We start from the raw sequence: 22,353 nt of genomic DNA on the forward strand, positions 1-22,353 counted from the left end.
GACAACGTTTTCAGTTTCTTCAATGATGAACCCAGTACAGAGCGTGGCCTTCTTGAAATGAAAACCAATAATGCCTCTGAATTGTCCTCACTCCCAGAGCTGCTACTTGGAGGACACACGTTTTGTTCTTCCCCGGGCAGGCCAGAAGTTTACTTAGCATGTTGGTCATTTCAAAAATGGAGTATTTTTATCTCTCAGGCGAACTCTTTTTTTTTTTTTTTTGTACCAGTTTCAGCTATTTTACTTTATTAACTCCCTCTTCCTACCTCTTTTGTTTCTGTTTTGTTTTGTTTTGTTTTTTGCTCTTTTTCGGCCTCTGGAGTAGAATGTTTGATTTTCGGTCTTGTTAATGAAAACTATGCAAGGTCCTGGGTTTTATCGGAGTGCTTTCTGCTGAATCCAGAAGTCCTGATACGTGGACTCCCTTTGCCACTAAATCCCTAACTAGTCGGTGATCTCTGTGTGGACGGGACTCTGTCCTCTTCCCTTACAACGTTCCGAGCATCGCTACTCTGTCATTTATGTTTGAGACCTGTGATTCTCAGCCCCAACTGCACATTAGAATAACCTGGAAGCCTTCAAAAAACAAAACAAAACAAAAAACCAAAGCAAGAAACACAACATCCGGGGCCTTGGCAGAACAGCTGAACAGGGGGTGTGTGCCTGGCTGTGTGCGCCCCAGGGGCTCCTGCCAGGGACAGCAGGTTGCTCTCCGCCTGCCGCAGTATGATTCTGTCCGGCCTGGAACCCGGCAGCATTTTTTCCCTTAGCTTTGGAATTTAAAAATCTCACCAGCTGTGCCTAGGTATGTTCATTCTGTTTTCCAGCTGTCGGGTCCTCCGAGCACCTTTATGTTCGAAGACTCACCTTTCCTGAGCTCACGCTGATGTTCTCCTCTGATGTCACCCGTGAGCGTCCCTGATCTCCTGGGACTTCCGTCTGATGGGCGTCCACGGTTCCAGATCTCACACCCATGCCTTGTATCTCCTTCTCAAAACATCCACCACTTGGGGTTTTCCCTCTGAGTTCGGGGAAGAACTCCTCAAACTGGCCTTTTGGTTTACAAGTTCAATTTTCGGCAGTATTGCTTTGTCTGTTTAGTGACTTTTGTTTTGTTCTTTGGGGAGGATGGTTATATTTTTTAATTCCAAGTATCCTTTTACCTAACACTGTGCTCTCGTTTTACTGATGTGACGTCCTCTACAATCTCACACTCTTTTCTGTTTTTGGCGTCCGCTCTGTCTGTCCAGCCCCATCCCCTGCAGTCTGGGGGCGCTGCCGAGCACTTGCATTTTTTTTTTTTAAATATTTTATTTATTTATTTGACAGAGACAGAGACAGCGAGAGCAGGAACACAAGCAGGGGGAGTGGGAGAGGGAGAAGCAGGCTTCCCGCTGAGCCGGGAGCCCGATGCGGGGCTCGATCCCAGGACCCTGGGATCATGACCTGAGCCGAAGGCAGTCGCTTAACCAACTGAGCCACCCAGGCGCCCAAGCACTTGCATTTTGATGGGAAGTTTCAGTGACTCTCTCCCAGGGGAGGCACGCACTCGTGGACATTCTCCAGCGGCAAACACCCATATTTCAGGGCAGTGGCAGCACCGAATTTCCTAGTGCTCGGAAGGGAGAAAGGGTAATGTTTCTGGAATCCTTGCTTGGTTGAACAGCTTCTGTTCCTGTGTTTTGGTGACCTCCAGAAAGGACACAAAGTCCAAGAAGATGTTTGCATCTCTCCAGAAGCCTGGCCACACTTTGAGCCTTCACTGAGTGGCGCTGGTGTGGAGCACGTGGGGGGCCTGGGTCCTCTTTCAGGTCGGTCTAAATTCTGTCCCACCTGGAGCATCTTTATTGTTTTTGCATGAATGTCACGTTCTTCTCTTCTTGGTATTTTCTGTTAATTTGGTGGAGATAAAGGAGCACTTAGCCTGACTCTGTCAGTCCAGAAAGTTCTGCATTTCTCAGGGTCGGAAATGTCTCTTTGCCGCCACAGTTAGAGTGTCCGTGTGGTTCTGTTTTCTGCGTAGGCTGTTTTCCCCGCTGTGGGTTGTGGTAATCACACACAGCTGATAAACAAACTTGGGAACAAAAAACCCCACAGACTGAAGCAATCACAGCAGAGTGCGCAAAGCGGGGGTTCACGGGGCCCACAGCCTGGCCCTGTGCAGGGAGGTGTTTTACTGGGCAGAGACCTATCGCCTCATCTGGTCCCAAGCCTCCCGGTTTCGCCAGGATCTGCCGTACAGCCGGGGCTGCGGCCATCCCCCGGGCCGCTGTGCTCGGGATTGGCCGCATCCGTGGGTCCCCGCTTATTTAAACCCTGCCCCCCTCCAGCAGCCGGCCGGCCTCTCCGAATGTTGACTCTGCCTGCCTGCCTTGTTCGCTGCTTGGCCCAATCAGGTGCCTTTTGAGACACCGACGCCTTCCCTCCCTAGAAGGCTGCGACCTCCCCCAGGACACGACCACATGGCGCTTTTCTCGACGCCCTGGGATGGCACGCAGGGATGCCTTTCCGGGACGAGCGGGCCCGTGGGACGCGGGGGTGCGCCACTGGATTGCGAGGGCACTTGGCGATCGGGGCGCCATGGCAACCGGGACCCCGAGCCTTACGCTTCTTGCGCTCGTCGTTGGCGGTCTCGCAGGTCCTGGCGTAGCGGAGGCGCGCGCTCTGAAGCTCCTCCTCCCTCTGGCGCCTGGCGCACGCCGCAACCGAGTGGAGGTCGTGGTTTTTCTCGAGCTGCATCTGCAGGCGGGCCAGGTGCTGCTGGACTCCGTAGAGGTCCACGCCCAGCTCCTGTCGCTGCACGCGGGGTTGCTGGGGGGGCGGGGGGGGGGGGGGGGGGGGGGGGGGAGAAAGCGGGTCACGGGCCGGAGGCGCACGGCTGGGCAGGAGGCTGGACGGGCAGGTACGCACCAGCTCTTGAAGTTCCAGTTTCAGCTTCTCTATCTGGCGGTTAAGATGGCTCTTCAGCGCAGCCTGGAACCTTACCATCAGGGGCTGAAACGACGCAGAAGCAAGCCTGGTTGCCCCCCTGCCCAAGCAGGGCGCAGCCTAAGTCGCCAGCGCTCCCCCGTACTCCACGCTGGGTGCCCCTCACTTCTGCCAGGGACTTGCGCCGGCAGCCACAGACTAAGGGCACTCAAGGTCCCGTCCCAGGCACTGAAGACCTGAGTCCGCATTTTGGCAAAAAGACAGAGTGAGCTGGAGTGGTGGTCCTGGTTTCTCCCCAGGGATGCGGGAGTGCTGCCAGCACCGAACGAGCCCTGAGCCTCTTTTCCCGGAGCAACCGCCAATCTCTCCCACCGGGAGCACCCTGGCTTTCCAAATGGGCTCATGCAATCAGGATTCGCCTTCGCCGCGTGCCAGAGGGTGGGGCGTGGGAACTCGGGTGGTGCGCTCCAAGCTGGGGCTCTGAACTGGGGGGACTGTGCTCCCACCCAGCATCCAGGATGTCTGGAGACATTTCTGGCTTCACGGCTAAGGGGCAGCGGCGCTCCTGGCCTCTAGCGGGTGGAGCCGGGGGTGCTGCCCCGGACAGCCCCGCCCCAGAGTGACCGGGTCCCAATGTCGGCAGTGCCAGGGTTGAGGATTGCCGACTCTGGGCGAATGAAACAGAAAGGAGAAGACACCTCACAGAGCAGTTTTGCGGAGTGGGCGAGGGGTGGGGCGGCGCTGGGGGCAGGGCGTGGGGCGCGGGGGCACAGGCGAGCTCAACAGCAGGTGAGGGGGCGCCTCTGATCGCGCTCCGTGTCAGGGCCCCAGCAGGGCCTGGGAGCACGTGCTTACGTGGTCGGGGTCCAGAACCACCAGCTGGTGTCTGTCTTCCTCGGCCTCGTCACTCCCCTCCGACTCCATTCTCTCGACAGCCCCTTCTTCGGCGGTGCCCAGCTGCTGGATCCGGTCCAGGAAGGCCGGCGGGGCTCCTCTCCCCGGCTGCGCACCAGGCTCCTCTGGGGGGCCATCTGGGGGCAAGCATCACGGAGGGGTTATTGCAGTGGCTAATGAGGCCACTTTCCAGGTGCTGTCAGGCAAGGCTGATTTCCAGCCTCATGCAACACAATGGAAAAGAGAAAGAAAAGGCATCCCATGGGTTAGGGCTCAGAAACGCTGCTTACAGTGTCTTCTGTTCATCAATCTGCTATTCGTTGGTTCAACATGTTCCACAGAAGGGATCGCATTTTAAAGGTAATGCATATTACCTTTAATACATTCCAAGAAGGAAATATATTTTGTAGATGCTTTTTTAGACATAAATAGTGAACAGAAGGTGCCTTCTTACTCATGGGCTACCTTGATTTTATTTTATTTTATTTTTGAATGGGAAACAGCTGATAAGATTGAAAAGATATATCAGTGAGGCTCTAGTTCCAGCTTCCCTATCCTCCTGAGCTGGAGAGATCCTGTTCTGTTTTAACGAGTTTAAAAACTCGTTCAGATGTGTGCTGTCTTCACCTCACTGGTGAGTGATGCAAAGCTTTGTTAGTTGCACCATCCATGCTCGTGTATCATAAGGAATAAGAAATATCCCGGTCTGCTTTCCCACATCCACAACACTGGGATACAGGACAGGGTATGCCGAGCGACCCTTGGAGACTCAGCAAACACGCAGGCTTAGGGGTGTTGTTCCTGAGCCCCTCTCTGAGACCAGGAGGCAGTGAGGGGTGGCGGTCAGGGGCTGTGGTTTGGGACGTCATCGGATCTCTCAGTCAAGGTCTGGTTCTGCCACATACTCGGGTAGGTCACTAAATGACTCTTAGAGTCTTTGTAAAATGGGAGAATGGGTCCTACCTCATTGGGTTACTATAAGGATTAAATGAGATAAAACACAGTGAATGCTCCATAAATATTATTCCTATCTGTTAATAACATTTCTATCTTTCAGCTCCCAGCTGAATGGGAAACGAGGTAACAGATGATAAATGAGTGGTACCCCTTGCACAGAAGGGGATATGAAGGGGCTCATCCCGTGGGCAGGACAACCCGGCAGGTGCCACGGTACCTAGCTCCTGGATGAAGGGCTCCTCCGTGCTCAAGAGCAGCTCGTCAAAGTCTGAGGAGGTGATGCTGCTCCCCTGGCTCAGTCGGAGGCGGTGTCGTGCCCCCAGAGGAAAGACTTCCTGCTGGAGCCCTTCACCGGATATTTTCTAGAGGAAGAACAACGAAACCTAAATCAGTGAGGCCTTAATCAGGACTGAAAAGTTATTTGATTTTGATCTATTGCAGTGTTCGAAATTCAACATAATTGCTGAAGCGTGGAAAACAATTTGGAGGGGCGCCTGGGTGGCTCAGTCATTAGGCGTCTGCCTTCGGCTCAGGTCATGATCCCAGGGTCCTGGGATCGAGCCCCGCATCGGGCTCCCTGCTCTGTGGGAAGCCTGTTTCTCCCTCTCCCGCTCCCCCTGCTTGTGTTCCCTCTCTCGCTGTGTCTCTCTTTCAGAGAGAGAAAGAAAGAAAGAAAATAGCTTCTCTTGTTAAAAATGCCTGGCTCCATTTGAGCTTTAAAAGAGACTCTTACAATTATTACTGTTGACAATAATTATTGCTGATGATGATCTGGTGAGGATTAGTAACAACAATGACCCTGCATAACACTCTTTGAGGCAGATATGAGTCACCTCTGTTATCTGAGGGGGAGCAGCCTCATGGAAGCTAAAAACCTTGCCTGAAGTTCACACACGCAGCCAAGGGCAGGTACAGAGTTGGGATGCCTCAACCCGCCGCTCGTGCTCTTTCTAATACTTCCTCAGATGATGCTGATTCTAGAAACCATCTCTGAGGCAGCCAGAACCGTGATGATAGTAATGGGGGCCCAGAGTCACAAGCCCACCTCTGGGGTGTCCAGAAAGGGCTTCCCCTACCAAGAAATCGAGGAGGCATCCACACGCCAAGACACGAAGCAGCTCCCACTCTGCAATTCCTGTTCCTTCTAAGGACTGAGCACCAGCCGGGAGGAAGGGAAATAGGGCTCTCACTCAGGTTTGTCTCTGCCTTTCTGGTTGATCACATTTGGAAACTGTTTCCCGGTAACTTTTCTAGAAATGGGACCCGAGGATGGAAACTGAGTTTATAGCTCAATAAGTGACCCACACCTCAAATCTCCTGGACATCTTACAAGGTGAAGACAGTTGTTTTCTGAGCTTAATTAGCGATCATCAAATCATGTTACTCTCCAAGGTTATTAACTCTTTAGGGGTCACCAGGTGGGGTGGGATCGTGGCTTTTCGGTTCAGAATGGTGGCTGCGGAACAAGAGCAACACGGCTGCTTGACTCTGGGCAGGGAAGGCCGTCCACCCGCGTCCTCATCTGTCCAGGGGGGTAATAAGAGTTCTCACCCCAGAGGGTTGTGGTCAGAGTCACTGAGATGGAATGTCAAGGGCAAAGGCATGTCCAGACCAGAGGTGAAGATGGAGGAATGTAACCCTGCTCCTCGCTTTCTTTCCAGAACAACTCAAACCTGCAGCCAGCAGCGGGGGCAGAGGAGAGCGGGCTTCAGAGGCCGAACCCGTGGGGAACCCTCACAGCACAAGTGGGACCAGAGTCCCCACAGAGGACAGCCTGCCACAGTCAGAGCCCAAATATTTGGGGGCTGGCCTGGGTGGGCTTGGCCCAGCAGTGATAAGAGTGACCAGGGCAGCCCAGTGTGGGGGCGTCCGGGTTCAGGTGGGGTGAGGACAGTCCACGTGGGGGTGGAGAAATGCAGTGAAGGTTACATCCGGGGGATGGATCAAGTTAATAAGTACGTTAGGGAGAATGGGGACTAGCCTTCTCATTGCTGGAAAAAGGACTTGGACATACGGAAGGGGAGGGCACGGAGAGGAACCCACTCAGTGGGGAGTTGTGTTAGAGAGGGGTTGGTGTGAGCTGTGTCTGAATGCAGCGTGTGGTGTGTGTGTGTGTCATGTGTGTATGATCCTGAGAGAGCCTGGGGACAGTGGACCTAGCGCCCAAATCATGACTTCTGAATTTTATCTTCCACGAAAAGAAACCAGGCTCCTGGAGAAATGTCTGATTCTAGGGCCGGGCACTCTGTGCCAGAGAACGAGAAAGCACTCCAAGGGTGACAGCGGTTACAAGAAAGAATGATACCCGTGTGTCAGAAGGACACAAAGGCCAATTTAAATGGGCTCTCGGGGCGCCTGGGTGGCTCAGTTGGTTGAGCGACTGCCTTCGGCTCAGGTCATGATCCTGGAGTCCCGGGATCGAGTCCCGCATCGGGCTCCCTGCTCGGCAGGGAGTCTGCTTCTCCCTCTGACCCTCCTCCCTCTCATGCTCTCTCTCTATCTCATTCTCTCTCTCAAATAAATAAAATCTTAAAAAAAAAAAAAATAAAATAAAATAAATGGGCTCTCACCGGCCAAACTGGGGACAATTTCTATTCAGTGTTGTGCTGGAAGTTCTAGCCAGTGCAAGAAGGCAAGAAGAAGATATAAAGGGCATCCAGATTGGGAAGGAAGAAGTCGAACCGCCTTTATTCACAGAGAACATGATCATCTTTATGAAAAATCCTATGATTCTACAAAAAAAAAAAAAGAGCTACTAGAACTACCAAGGGTGTTTCACAGTGTTGCTGAATATAAGATCGATATACAAAAATCAGTCGTGTTACCATATTCAGTACCGCAGCAAACAGCTGGAAGCCATTTCCAAAGGCATCAAAAATGCAAAATAGCTAGGGACAAATCTGACAAAAGATGGGCCTATACGCACTGCTCAGAGAAAGATGAACTCCTAGCAATATGGTGGTAATCTGTTGTGATTTGAAATCCTCACGTTTCCTATCTTAACCAAAAAGAGCACCTTCCCACACCATTTTTCTTAAATGCAAAGGGGCAGAGGAAAACCTCCCAGTGGAGAAGCCTCGGGGTCTTCAGCACCATCACTGGTCATGGGACAAACTACAGTCAGGGCACTACTGCGTGGGGCATAAGGAGAACCAGCCTCCCTCCGTGACCCCTTTCCAAGGGATCATAACCCAGATCGCCACAAGAGGAGAACCAGGCAAATCCAAACTGAGAGCCATTTTAAAGGTGGCCGGCTGGTGAGCTTTGGAAGTGCCAAGGTCATTGAAGTCAAGGAAGGATTAAGACCTAAGAGGTGGGACAGCCAAAGGCAACATGTGATTTGGAACTGTACCTCTGCTCTGAAAGGTGTCACTGGGACACCTGGTGAATGAGGCCTGAGCATTATTTGGTGATGTAACGACAGTTCCTGAGTTTGAGAGCTGTTATTTCAGTTGTTTGGGAAACACGCACGGAAGTTGGTGGCCGTGGTGCATCCGATGGTTGACTTACTCTCCAAGGCTTAAAAACATAACAAGTTCTTCTAATCCTACTTCAACTCTTCTATAAGCCCATGCTCATTTAAAAATTAAAAAATAGAAAATTGTAAGACCGTAACTCTGTCATAATAATCATGATTATCTAGAATTACATTGTCCAGTGTGGTAGCCACTAGTAACCGGTGGTTATATAAATTTAAGTTAATTAGAACTCTGATTAAAAACTCAGTTCCTCCATCTCCCAGGCCGCATTTCAAGGGCTCTGTAGCCCCTTGTGACTGATGGCTGCCATGCTGGACAGCAAAGGTAAAGAGCATTTCCATCACCATGGAAAGTTTCACTGGAAGGCCTTGTTCTGGAAACCAGAAACCTGGATGCCCTTACATGGAATGTTCCCAAACCCAAGGTCCAGAAACTCTTGGCATGCAAGAGTGGGTCCCGAGACTTAAGTTTGCTAAGAAATCTCTAACAGAGATTGCAATTTGTTTTTATAATGTGCCCTGAGTTGCTCACATAGGGTGACAAACCACAAAGGCAGTCAAACACTTTCACAAAGTCGACCTCGGGGCACTTACCGATCTGCGAGCTCTGAGTCCAGAAGCATCCCGGCCTATTTGCTCGGGTGAGTCTACTACTTGCCGGGATGGCTGTGTGGAGATGTCCCCCAAATCTCTGGATTCTGATGGACGGGGGGCTTCTCTGTCTTCAGGAACACGTTCCCTCCCTACATGTTCATCCGGGTATGTGGGGCCCGCTTCCTCTTGGGGCACCGCCCCAGCACCGACTTCTGAATGAGCCAGATCTACAGAGCTGACTTTCCCTTCAGGGGAGGCAGCTTCCACATCGGATTCGAATTCCCCTTCAAATTCAAATTCGACTTCCTCCCCTTCAAATTCAAAGTCCTCTTCCGTTTCTACTTCTCCACTGATTTCCGCTTCTCCATCAATTTCCACTTCTCCCTCAGCTTCCACTTCTCCCTCAGTTTCCACGTCCCCCTCCGTTTCCACTTCTCCCTCAGTTTCCACTTCTCCCTCAATTTCCACTTCTCCCTCAGTTTCCACGTCCCCCTCCGTTTCCACTTCTCCCTCAGTTTCGATTTCTCCTTCAGTTGTGACTTTCCCAGAGGCTTCAATTTCCTCTTCAGAAAGCTCGGCAGCACCAACAGCTTCGTCAATGTTTTGGTCACCGGTCTTCCCTGTGGGTGACACCTGCAGATTTGTGGCAGGAAAAAAAAATCAGGAAACACAGTCAAAAACTCCTGTGAAGTTCTGCTCGTAATTGTGTAATTACACTGGTGGGAAAACTGCGTCTGCACACACCTACGTGTCCCTGGAAGATTAAGCTCCATATTCTACCTGTTCTCTCCAGTGTTTGTAATTTTTTGCGTCCTTTGTTAGAGAACCTGAGTTCTGAAAACCTCGGGGGTGATCTGAGTAGGGGATGTGGGGCATCCCAACTAGCTGCCAGCGCTTAAGAATGGGGAGAAAGGAAAATGAGTCTCTCTGCAAGGGGACTGAGTCTGTTCTAGTGCAAGGTATAGGATCCCCGTGCAGTTTTCTTGAGCAGAACTCTTAACTCTTTAATTCCCAGTAAAGACAAGCCCAGCACAGCCCACCCCACAGGGAACTTTACCCTGTCGCCTTCATTATTCTGGGCCTCTTCTCCTTCAGAAGTTGATTCGCCTTCCAGCTGAGACCTGGGTGCAGAAATACAGTTTAACAGTTTCAAAGAACAACGTTCTTTTTCTTGGCATTGATCACCTCCTGGTGTCTATATTCTTATTTACTTGTTGATTATATGCCTCCCCTCTAGGCTGTTGGCCATGACTTTGTCATGTTTACCACCAACCCCTGACACCTGGAGGGAGGGAGCGTCACAAAAGAGTTGTTCCATGAATGAATGAAAAATAATTATGGAAACATTCAGGGAACACCATCAGTACAACAGAAAAGTCACCTTAAATATACTTGTGTCTGGGGCCAAGCGGGAAAAGAAATACAGCGTAAGAGAAAGTTGCACAGAAGGCGCAAAGACTCTTAGAGACTCTTGGTTAGTTCCTCCATGATTTAGATAGTACAAAAACGTCATGATTTACGTTCTTAAAATTATTTTTTTCTAATTAAAAATACAAGCTCATTTTTAAAAAAAAGTCAAATACAGAAATGTGTGACACAGGCAACGAAAATCCTCTGCGACTTTCTCTCTTCTCAAGATAACCACTAGTAATAAAAGAGATTTAAGCGAATATTCTTGCAAATATTTTTCTATGCATTTAAACACACACACACAATTAGAGGCCACACCCTACATACTGTTTTTCACTTCGTCTTTTCTTTTAATGTAACCTGGACTGCTTTCCATGTCAGGATATATAAATCTATCTTTTAAAAAAAGTGAAACACTACTGGAGCGTCTAAGATAAAAGGTCCAATTCTTGAAAATAGTTTCTGTCCCCAGCCCAGCCCCCGCTCCTGGAGGTCTGGGGGTGGCAGGCGAAGAGTCGGGGTCCCCGCGGTCAGGAAGCCCCTCGGTGATCCTTCACACACAGGGAGACCTCAGGCAGGTAGGGATCCTGCCACCAGCCTCCGCGCTCTCCTGCTTTCTGTACAAGGACGCAAACTCTCGGCGAAGGCACGGCCGAGCATAGTGGTTGCCATGGTTACTGCGCGCCGAGCGAGCCCCGGGGTTTCGGGAGCCCGCGACCCGAGCGAGGGGATAGAGGGAGGGGACCGGGAGCTGACAAAGGGACGGGAGACGAGAAGGGGCGCGGAGGGCTGGGGTGGCCGGGGAGGCGCGAAGGGCCGCAGGGGCGGGGATGGAGGGGCGGAGGAGCGCGGAAAAGGGCGTGAGGGCAGGGCGGAGGCGTGGGGGCCGCTTCGGGGCCCGGGACCCTCGCCCCGCTTACCCGCCGTCCGGGCCACCAGGCGCCGCCATCTCCCGTTGCTAGGCGACGCCGTCAACACCCGGCGGGCGGGAACCTCGCGCGGGGCTGGAGCGGGCGGCGCGGCGGCGCGTCCTTTGTGCCACCGAGGTGCGCTGGAAACGCAGAGCACCTACGTATATAAATACATTAAAACATAAACTTAGTTTCTCCGTTTCTAAGTCCGACTTCTGTCCCGCCGGGCTCAGGTTCAGTAAAGCGACAACAGTGGCCACGAGCGTCCAGCCAGGCAACTCAGGTGGCCCAGGGACCGCGCCGGGCACCCGGGGACCCGAGACCGCTCAGTGCCCCGAAGGTGGCAGGTGGAGGTGGGGGCGCGAGGGGCTCCGGGGCACAGTGCACCTTGGGGGGGGCGGGGGCCCCAGCCTGGTGCCCTCCCATCCATCTCCAGACCTGGGGGCGGGGGCGGGGGGCTCGGCGTCGCCTCCGCGGGGGTGCGGCGAAGAATCCTTGGCGGAGAAGGATGCTCAGTGGCTTTTGGGGGGTGATGATCACGTCTTACCCCCACATAGGAAAAATATAAATGGAGAGGGCAGAACAGAGAGGGCGAGCGCGCCCGTGGAGCGTCCCAGGGGTCCTGTCTTCACTGCCGGGGGACGCGGGGCTGCCACCAGGGCCAGAGTCCCGGGACCCGGAATTAGGACGGCCTGGGGCAGGGGACTTGGGTCCCGAGGGCGAAAGGTGACTGGGGCAGGGTCGGGGCGCACCAAGGGGTTGGGGGGAGAGGGTTCGGCGGGGAACCGGTCTGGGCCCGGGGCCGGGCTGGGGGCCGGGTTGGGGAGGGGGGGGGGCGGGGTCGGGGTGGGGGGCCGGGTTGCGCCGGTTGGGCAGGTTCCGGGTCCGGGTCCGGGTTGGGGTCCGGGTTGGACCAGGGGCGGGGCTAGGCCCGAGGCCGGGTTGGAGTCCGGGGCCGGGTTGGGGTCCCGGCTGGGCCAGGGGCCGGGTTAGGGGCCGGGTTAGGGGCCGGGGCGGGCCGGGTTGGGCCGGGGGCGGGCCGGGGGCCGGGCCTCGCCGCGCGTCCCCGCCCCGCTGCGCCTCACTGGCGGCGGCGGCGGCGGCGGCGGCGGCGGCGGCTCCGGGAGCCGGCGCGAATCGGGCCCCCGCTGCGGGACCCGGGTGGGTATCGGGGTCCGGGCGGGGGCCGCGGGGGCGGGGCCCAAGGGGGAGCGGGCGGCGCCCCCTCGGCGGGGACGGGGTGCGGGCGCGCACTGGGCGCTGGGCCTGCCGCGGCGGGGCCCGGGAGGGGCCGGGGTCCGGCCGCAGCCCCAGGAGGCGCGGGGCCGGGGCAGGAGCGGGGCGGCGTGGGAGCGCGCGGGATCACGCAGAAGCCCCCGGGACCCCCTCCGCGGCGGGTGCGGGCGCCCGGGCCGGGGGTGGCCCTAATTCGGGGAGACTCCCTCCCCGCGTGTGTGGAGCCGTGGACCGGAGAACTTGCGGTCTTTGTCTGGCTGGATCGTCAGAGCACGCGAAGGAGAACTTGCAGGGGGCCGCCGTTTGGAGACACAGCCCCCCGAAGTGTGCTTCCCGGCTCAGCAGCGCGCGCGCTCTCAGCATTGCTGGGCCTTAGGGTCGGTGGTCTGGCTGTAAAGAACCGCCTGTCAGGAAGCTCACTTCCTTTAGGCCGGGCTGTTCCCCCTTGTTCTTTACTTAAAAGAAGAAAGAAAGAAGGAAAGAGTAGAAAACAGGAGAAAGAAAAAAAATAGGCAATTCAAGATTGCTAAATATAACCTCAGGAACCTGGCCAGAAGCCGGTGAATCTTGAAATCCTGTTATTCCCACACTCGGAAGTTGGTGTCATATGTTGGCCACAGTCTAGTTCAGATTCTCTTCGGAGATGGAAAATAACATAGTATGTTCTCGCTCACCACTCCGAAGTTTGTTTTCCTGCCCACCAAGTTCCTAGGAGAAGCTGGGCTGGTCTCCCCCCATCCCCCCCTGGTTTTACCGATCTTTCTTTACCACGGGAAGGCCCCAGTTCTTGTATCTGGAAGGAAGCGAGACATGGTTCTCAAAAATGGCCATGTGGGGAAGCCTATTATCAAAGGGTGGCTGCAGAAGGCCAGATCCCAGAAATCTGTTCCCAATCTGCCATCGATTGATTAGAGAACTTTTAGAAATCTGTGTTGTTAGATTTGGAAATTCCTTGGTAGAAATGTTAATGGATTAGTGACTGCTGAAGGCTTTGAAGAACCACGAAAACTTTTGCAAAGACAGGATTATTGAAGTAGGGGTTGCCTTGTAGTAGTAACTGGGGAATTCGTGTAAGTTGCCCATTGTTGGTACTGGGAGGCACGTGTGGTTGCTGACTGCGGTTATTATGTTTTCTGTGGCACTTGTTGGCTTGTGGAGTGTTGATGGTGAGCAGAATCTCAGAATATGGCTAAAGAAAGTTCTTATCAGTGGAATTTTAAAATTCTCCAGCGATGATGGTGGTTGTGTACATACTTTCTGATTATTGTGCATGAATTCACTTAACCCCAAAAACAAGCCCATAAAGTCAGGACTGAGGTTATCCCCATTTTACAGATGGGAACCCTGAGCCTTAGAGAAGTAAATTCCCCAAGCTCATGCACCTAGGACAGAACCAAGTTCACACGTCCTCGGGCCCAGGATGCTCCAGCCCCAGAAACGGCTGTGTGCACTGCCTCATTCCTGGTGAGGGGGGGCCTGCCATTCGCGTGCACACAGTCTTCCTGACCCTCTTTTTGCAGACCAGAGAACACGGTTCATTCCGGCTGATGATTCATAAAAAAGCAAGAGAGTGGGGACTAATCCCATGTCACTCACCAGCTGCTAATATCAGTTCTCTTTCGTCCAGAAGGAGCCTCTCGGGCCTCGTATAAAAGCGTTTGACAAGACGGCCATTGGGTTTCTGGAGCCTACCTGCTTGCCCCCGTCTCTCTGCCCTGGTTTGGGGTGGCTCTGTGCAGTGGTTAAAACGTGGCCCCCAGAGTAAACTGCCGGGTTCAAATACCAGCCCTGGCACACAGCACCGATTTCATTCCTGGGTGCCTTAGCTTCTCCGTCTGTATAGTGAGGATTGTTCTACCTACCTCAGAGGCAACGGTCGTCCGAAGCACCTAGTGCCTGGCACATACCAAGCGTTAAAATGAAAAAAAAAAAAATTTTATTAATGACCATCATTTGGATTGTTCACAGTTAGCAAATTGGTAAAAACATTTTGATTTTATTTCCTAATTCCTTGTATGTGTGGTCCGTCAGGCGGCAAGCTGCTCTGTGCAGAAGTGGAATTCACCGTTTAGGGATAGGGATGCTCTCTGCCTTGTAACTTTGCGGGGCGCTGGGTCCCTGCAGGCTGTTGCTGGGACCAGGGTGACCAGGTTGTCTGGAACACAGGTCTCAAGTAGAGATTTGGCCAATGCCCCCTCCTCCCCAGCCAAGGGACCCCAAATTTTTCACAGGCCTGAATCTTCTCTCATGTAAGATTAGCCAGGTCGTTTCATACCGTGGGGCAGCGTGAGGAGGGCAGCGTGGGGAGGACGGATGGACTTGTGGGGAGGACGGATGGACTTGTGGCTCCACAGCGAAACAACTGTAGCAGCTGCGGCCCAGTGGGTTTTACTGATGTACATTGTATTGCACCTCATTCTGTTATGTTTGTACAATACTGATGAACGTTGATGAGCCCCGTGCGCAGAAAGGAAGTGCAAGTCTGCAGTCTCCCCACCCCCCGAATTCAGAGAAATAGTCTAGGAGATCTTTTTCCTTTCACTTCAGTGGTGTTTTGTGTTTTTTTTTAAAGGTTTTTATTTATTTATTCATGAGAGACAGAGAGAGAGAGGCAGAGGGAGAAGCAGGCTCCCTGCTCAGTAGGGAGCCCGATGCGGGGCTCGATCCCAGGACTCTGGGATCATGACCTGAGCCGAAGGCAGACGCTTAACGACTGAGCCACCCAGGCGCCCAGTAGTGGTGTTTTTTGCTGTTGACCACCTGTGCGTCCTTCGGCACTGGGTCTTGCATCTCTAATAAATCTATTTTGATGAGCTGTCTAGTGATATCCTATCTGAAGCATGTCTTTTACTGTGTCTTCGGAACTAATATAGCCATCCTCAGGGAGGAGCAAGATCTGGCCACTTGAAGACAAAGCGTGGTGCTCCCAAAGCCGTTATCCAGCCAGGATGGCATGCCCTTCTCTTGCTGAGCCTTGGGCGGCCAGTCTGTCCAGGTGTTTAAAGTTGATGTATGTGACAAGCCGGCCATAAGGACCCACCTGCCTGCAGGTACACAGGTGTGGCAGGGTCTTTTCCATGCTCTTTCTGGATTGGCCACTGTAGAAACCACCATAATAGGGGTGCAGCCCGAGCCCATGTCTGCACTAGCTTGTATACTTTGGTTTTTGTGCTGGTTTTCCGCGATGAGTGACCCTGAATTCAATAGTCTGACAAACTGGTCATTACACTCTTTGTCTTTCTGAAATTGGGGCAAAGGGCATTCTTAACAGATATTTCACAGTCTTTCACTTTTCAATTTCTGTAACTAAAAAGCTTTCCCCCGGAGCAAGATCAACTGTGTTGTTTTTCAGGGATATTGTCAATATATCCCCCACCCCCGACCCCCCATTGGCTTTTTGTTTTGTGGTGCCTTAGCCTCTCCTTTAGCACAGACAGAGAACCTCAGCTCTCTGTATTAGAGTTTACAGGAACAATATAGACATCAGGTGCACCTAACCCACTGTTGGGTCGGTTGGTGGCTTCCTGGCTGGATTTGTACCTTTCCTTGCTTTTTGGGTCCAGTCCTTCCTTGTTCCTCATTCCTAGCTCATCTCTAAGGTCATTTTCATCTCCCAGGCCCTACTTCCTCAGCTCTTTGGGGAGAAAATAGTGTTTTGGTATTTACTGTCAAGGGGGCACAAAGAGCAGATGGTCTCCTGCTTGAGAGGCAGAGGCCTTGGGGTTTTCCAGGGAGTAGGTGATAATCAAAGTGGCAGCTAGACAGCCGAAAGAGGGAAGTCACAGTGAAGCTGGCCACCAGCCCCCCCTCATGTTCCTGTGACTGTCCTGTCCTTACGGCCTCTCAAAGGTCCTTTCCTGGATGACGATTGGTCCAAGCCTCCAGCACTGGGCTTCTGCCCTACATTTTGTTCCTTCATTTTAAATACAAGTTGATCGTCTTGTCCTCCCTTATATGCAGAGGCCCTGCCCACAGCGACCCTGTTTTTGGGTGACAGTCTTCTCCATGGGCATCCTGAATGTGATGTATATGCCAGGAAGACCTCTCTCTTCTACAGTGATCCCATAACGTGAAGGGAAGCAACGCAGAGAGGAGGGGTCGTGTCAGCCCACAGGTGTCTTGTCTGCATGATGAGACTTGGAAGACCCAACTTCCCCAAATCGTGTGCCTCAGGGATTGGGTTCCTGAACCAGTCTACCCGCAGGGTTTAGATCACCCTTTGAACAGCAAAGTAGGGGCTTCCCGGAAGGACCGTGGTGCACATGCCTGGTTCTGGGAAGGTAGAGAGAGCTGGGGTCTCCTCTGAGGGGTGTTAGCAGCAGATGTTGTGTGGGAGGAATGATCCTTGTTTTCATGTGGCTGGCTCCTGTTTAAATACCATCGCCTGTTCGCCGCTCTGTGTTGATCTGGCTTTGAGAGCAAAGCAGAGGAACCAGTTCCTGCCAGCCACATGGGGGGTGACCGGAGCCCAGGGCTTATTGCTCCTGAGCAGTCTGCCAGTGACGACGCCAGGGGGGTAATCACCTGTGGGCTTCGTCCCACCACACGTTCCCTAACGTGTCCAGTGGCCCTCTGCTCCCTACCTGCCTCTCCCCGCTGCAGTGAGCAGCCGTCAGGATGGGTGCGGGCTGGAGTCTCCCGTCCGCGGGCACTGGCAGCCCCGGGAGGCGCCAGGACCGCGTTTGCCCTACTGACAGCTGCATCCCAGCACCTGAGCCAGGTGGGCCCAAGGCAGGTGCACAGCCCAGAGCATCCAATAGGAGAAGTCAAGCTCCTGCCTCTTAGAGTGGCTCCAGGCTGCCCGATTTCTTTGGTCTTCCTAGGAAGGTTCTGGAAGAGAACTTTGTACCTTTGCTCCTATTTTTCTGTTTGGCAATTCATGGGGCCCTTTATACCGGGACAGGAAACCAAGCCTGCGGGTGGAGGAAGCTGCCAAGGGCAGGCCCTGGTATGAGTGTGCACTTTCCCCTGACCCATCTTGCTGCTCCCAGGGGGCCACGGGGGTGCATGTTCTCCTCTCTCCTGGCTCTAGGCCTGGGTCCCCATCATATTGCCTAAAAGGTGGTCGCTCTGCATGGGAATTTGACAGTCAGTGGGTGAGTTAGAAATTCGTCCTTTCTGGTGTCTTTGCCATGGTGTGGTCAGCAGCAGAATGGTCCCCGAAGCTGTCCACGTCCGAATCCTGGGAACATGGGACTTGGTTAGGTTATGTGGCGTTAAGTTTGCTCATCAGTCGCCCTAGAGATAGAGATATTGTCCTGGATTATCCAGTGGAACCAGCATCATCCCAGGGTCCTTAAAAGCAGAAGAGGGGGGCAGAGAGTCAGTGACGGAGCCTTGTGATGGGGGGAGGACCTGGATGGCAACCGGCAGCTTTGAGGGTGGAGGAGGGCCACGAGCCAAGGGCTGCGGGGGGATTCTAGAGGCTGGAAAAGGCAGGGAAACATTTTCTCCCCGGAGGTGGCAGAAGGAACGCAGCCCTGCCCACACCTTGGTTTGAGCCAGTTGAGCCCCGGGTCGGACTCCTGGCCTTCAGAACTGTGAGCTGATTTATTTGTGTTGTTTTCAGCTGTGAGATACATGGTGACTTGTTAAAACAGCCACGGGAAACCAACGTGTAGGGGACAGAGGTGCTTTCTGAAGGAAGCATGGGGGGCGACTTTTGTCTTTCCTAAAGGATGTCATTTCTTAATCCGTGTTATGCTCCTTTCTGGCTTTTCAGTGACTTAGGCTCTGTCTCTGCCCAGGACTTTTCCTCAGGTATAAATCACCAACTCCTGGGGAATGAATTTTGGGTAATGGGCGTCTCTGCTTCGCCCTGTAAATATTAGAGGAGAGCCCCGCACCAGCCACGCTGAGCTACGAGGCCTCGGCTGCCTCGGGCCCTGGGCCAGTGGCAGGTGCTCCCGGGGGTGTCCAGGAGCGAGCTCGGTCGGTGGAGGCCAGCCGCTACCCCCTGGCCATGACCCAGCAGCAGGGCCAGTTCCAAACAGGGCTGTGAAATAAAGACCTGCCCCCCTTCCCCTGGCAGCCACCCCCAGACCCCTCTCCTGTGTCCCCAGTTTCTCTTCCCCTGCAGGTGGTTGAGAACCCACAGTTCTCGGAGGTGTTGGAAGACGAGCCACGGGGAGGAGGGTGGGCCTTCTGCAGAGGGAGCTCCATGTTATGAGCATGTGTGTGTTTTGAGGGGAGGCCAAGTGGTTCTGTCCTTTCGAATGACACAATAGCCTATTGTGTGCAAAAGTCTGGCCCAACCTAGTGGTCGCAACGGCTCAGAGCGGCTCAGAGCTCGGCTTGGGATCGTGGCTCAATAGATGGCTAGAAGCCGGCACTGCTGTTTTTACTTTATACCTTTTAAAATCATAACTTTTTTTTTGCACCCAAGCTGATGCTCATTCTGGATCTTGGCAGCACCCCCATCTCTGGCTCCTTGTGCCGACTGCCAGGCTGGTACTGCTGTCCTTTCCGTCAGCAAAAGCAAAGCCTGTGGAACTTTACTGAAGGCGGCATTCTGGTAGGCACGTCAGTCACTAAGGGGACTTTTCACAGGTGTCTTGGACGCAGGAGCTTATAATCTCAAATCCACAAGACTGAAACAGGCATAACCGTTTTAAAATAGAGACATTAAGGGAATGCATCGGAGGAAAATGACGTTTTTATTGTCATCAAGGATCTACCTTGATGTGCCTCCCTAGTCACCTTCCTCCCTCGGGATTTGGGGAGAGGCTCTGGAATATTGGTACAATGTGCTCTGAGCATCTCGGCTGCTATTTTGATTTCAGTTAACTCCGAGTCCTTGGCAGGGGAAGTCAGGGAGCTGTTCCTGGCTGCGGGCTCCTCTCAGCCCCCTTTTGAGCATTGGCTAATTTTGTGTGTCTTAGAATCTCTGCTGATGGCATTTAAAGGTTGTGCCCATCTCCCCAAACTCTGTCCGAGGTATAATGAGAGTAAGTCATCCACCCAGAGAAAGACCCCAGACCCACAAAAGGGGACCTGGCGTTCTTCCTCAGAATTCTGTACCCGGGGAGACTTTCTGGAGCACAGCTTTCTGGTCTACCAGGAGGGGTGGTTATCTTTGCTCCTTCCACCCCCATGGGACACCAGGTCCTTAAGGTCATGGGCGTAAACTGCTCTGCGGGTTGTGAGCCAGAAGCATTCAAGGTCATGCGTCTTGGGACTCAAGGACACTGGGAAGATCCCTGTCAGGGTGTGAGCCCTTGCCAGGTCCTAACATCGCTGCTGGCCGTGGCCCTAGGCCTGGAGAGCCGAGCTCCCTTTGTCACCCTGCTGTCACTCATCCTGCCGCTGGCTCCTTGCCCATCCCCTGCCTCCCTCCGCCCAAGCCCAGCCTTGGCCTGGGTTCTTTGGGTGCACGCACTCTCATCTCCACCCTCTTTTTTAAAATTAATTTCTATTTTTTAGAGGGTTTTAGGTTTACATTAAAAAGAGCAGAAAGTACAGAGAGCGTCTCTGAATACTGCCAGAGTCTGAGGTGCTGGGGGTTCGAGCTTCAACATACGATTTGGGGGGCAAGGGGAAGACACACACTTCGACTCATTAACACGTGGAAAAACACACTCATGATACGACTGAAAGCAAGACCTGGGGTCATCCCAGTGGGGAGTCTTTGCTTTTTATAAGATAGGCACAGAAGATAGGAGAAAACACACACATGGTTTCAGATCCTGTAATTTAAGGAACTTGTGTTCTTCTTTGTGCTTCTCTGAGCTTGTTGCCTAATTTACAAAAAAAAAAAAAAAAAAGCATTCAAAAATAGGTCAAGGACTCTCTCCGCATGTAGTTTTTGATAGAGAGCAGAGGTTGGGAACCAGGTTTCATTTCAATGAAGTCAGCTCACAGAGGAACAAAAGCATTTAGAGAATAAGTGGGGAGTGTCTCAAGAGAGTGAATTTTTTGGGGGGGTGTTTGACAGACACCCCCAGGGCGCAGTCTTCTGCAGGACGCTCTGGGGCCGGAGCTGGGGGGACTGTCCCCTGCCCACCCAGGTGGCGGGGCTGGGGTGGGAGCCAAACTGAGCACAGAGGACAAAGGTCTTAGGAGCCAAGTTTTTCCGTTCACTGAGTGACCTGAATGCTCGGACCCCGTTTTCTCATTTGTAAAACCTCGCATTTAGGAGGACGCATCTGCCAGAGCCTCAGTGACCCAGAGCATCTGATCCACGTCGGGTGTGTGGGAAAAGGCAGGATTGTGAGCACTTGTATTTTGGGATCCCCTTCAAATCTTCCAGCACATTCTTTTGATTATCCTCCACGGTGGCAAACGTCTTCACTGAAGGACGGTTTGGTTTTCAGAATCAGCTGAGAGTTGTTTGCAGCCCAGCCTGGCGGTTAGAAGGATTAATGAAGGAATACCGTCGGGGGCCCCCGGAGGAGGTGGGGCTCCAGCCTCGCCCACGCGGAGGCCACGAGCCCTTGCAGTGTGGCTGGTCCCAGCTGAGATGCACTTAATGCAAAACAGACACCAGACTTCAGAGGCTGAGGGAATGTAAAGCAGCTCATCAGTAATTGTTTTCATATTGATTACATGCCGAAATGATACTGTTTGGAAAATAACGAGTGAAATCAGAGTATATTCCCAAAATTATTCTTCCTCATTTCTGTTAAAAAATGTGGCTAGTGGGATATTTGAAATTGTGTATGTGGTCGAATTACATTTCTACCGGGCAGCGCTGGGCTAGAAAGAAGAGACTCATTTTCTTGTACGGCTTATTAAGGGACTTTGTCATTCTGGAATGATTCTTGAATTCTAAAAATATTCTGGACAACAGAATCATCATTAGAATAACAATATCATTTTTCTAGACGATTAGTTGGACAGACAACATGATGCATAGAGGCCATGTGATTTTTTTTAAGAATCTCATACCGAGGTTGGCAGGTGCTGGGGTGTGCCTCGAAGTTCAGACAGTAGAACCAGTGGGGGAGACGAAGGGTAGACACCCCCTTGACCTGGAGAGGCCAGGAAGGCTTCCCGGAGAGGCTGTTGGGTAGAGAGGGGCCGAGTATCCAGACAGTGGTCTGAACCAGGGGTCAGCTGTCTGCAGCCCATGGGCCAAATCGAGCCTTCTGCTTGTTTTCTAGTCTTTGAGCTGAGGATGGATTTTATATTTTTAAATGGTTGAAAAAAAATTGAAAGGAGAATTTTTTGTGCCACGTGGAGACTTGTGAGATTCAGGAGAGAGTGTCTGTTAATCAAGTCTCACTGGGTCGCAGACACACCTACTGGTTACTGTCTGCAGCCACTTTCACACTGTGGGACCCGCTGCCGTGGGGGTGAGGGTCCCAGAACTATGATTTTCAAGGCGATGCTGATACTGGGAACCTCAGTGATTCGGGAGAAGGGAGTGATGGATCTGTCTAGGTAAAGATGCAGACAAGGGAGGGGTGACTTTCAGGAGGCGGTTAGAAGAATCTTGTGCTTGGGAGAGTTAGGGCCCTTTTGGGGAGACCCAAGAACAAAGTTGGGGGTGCAGGAGGGGTCCTCAGGGAGCCAGGTGGGCTGAGGATCCAGCGTGGAGCCCCATGGTCTCAGACAGCGAAGGGCACCCTGAGACCCACCCCTCTGCCCCACGAGCCCATGCAAACCCTTGAGCAGAAAGAGTCTCACTTAGGGAATATCCCAAACCAGCTCTGGATTTGAGGAGAAGTGTACAAAAATGCAGAAGGTTCAAAGAACAATGTAATATACCCGGTTGATGGTTCAAAATATCATTTTATTGTAGTGAAATAGACGTGATATAAAAATGTACCATCTTAACCAAGTGCAAGGTCCGTGGTATCAGGTGCATTCACACTGTTGTGAGACCATCACCACCACCCGTGTCCAGAACATTGTCATCATCCCAAACTGAAACTCTGGCCCCAAAAACACTAACTCCCCGTCCCCATCCCTCCCCTAGCCCCTGGTGCCCCCTCATCCTACATT

At 52.8% G+C, this 22,353-nt stretch overlaps 2 protein-coding genes across 4 annotated transcripts in view; one reads left to right on the forward strand and one right to left on the reverse strand.

Moving 5' to 3' along the window:
- Positions 1-11,210, reverse strand: part of CCDC40 (coiled-coil domain containing 40) — a 38,757-nt gene extending 27,547 nt beyond the window's left edge. Inside the window, exons 1-7 of the mRNA XM_035026343.1 lie at positions 11,182-11,210; positions 9,909-9,972; positions 8,852-9,484; positions 4,997-5,141; positions 3,784-3,959; positions 2,875-2,994; positions 2,607-2,811 (exon numbers count right to left, since the gene is read on the reverse strand). Of these exons, the coding sequence (XP_034882234.1) occupies positions 2,607-2,811; positions 2,875-2,994; positions 3,784-3,959; positions 4,997-5,141; positions 8,852-9,484; positions 9,909-9,972; positions 11,182-11,210 (1,372 nt within the window). The remainder of the gene's footprint in view (positions 1-2,606; positions 2,812-2,874; positions 2,995-3,783; positions 3,960-4,996; positions 5,142-8,851; positions 9,485-9,908; positions 9,973-11,181) is intronic.
- A 1,056-nt stretch (positions 11,211-12,266) lies between these two features.
- The window catches only part of TBC1D16 (TBC1 domain family member 16), a 75,638-nt gene continuing 65,551 nt past the window's right edge, over positions 12,267-22,353 (forward strand). For 2 of the 3 annotated variants that reach the window (XM_035025854.1, XM_035025856.1), the window contains exon 1: positions 12,267-12,333. The gene's annotated coding sequence lies outside the window, so the exon portion shown is untranslated. Of the gene's footprint in view, positions 12,334-18,529; positions 18,923-22,353 lie in introns of those variants that run through there. The other variant, XM_035025855.1, reaches the window with a different exon arrangement.

Source organism: Mirounga leonina, unplaced genomic scaffold (assembly GCF_011800145.1).
Source record: "Mirounga leonina isolate KUSES-001 unplaced genomic scaffold, KU_Mleo_1.0 Mir_197, whole genome shotgun sequence".
NCBI classification, from domain to species: Eukaryota; Metazoa; Chordata; class Mammalia; order Carnivora; family Phocidae; genus Mirounga; species Mirounga leonina.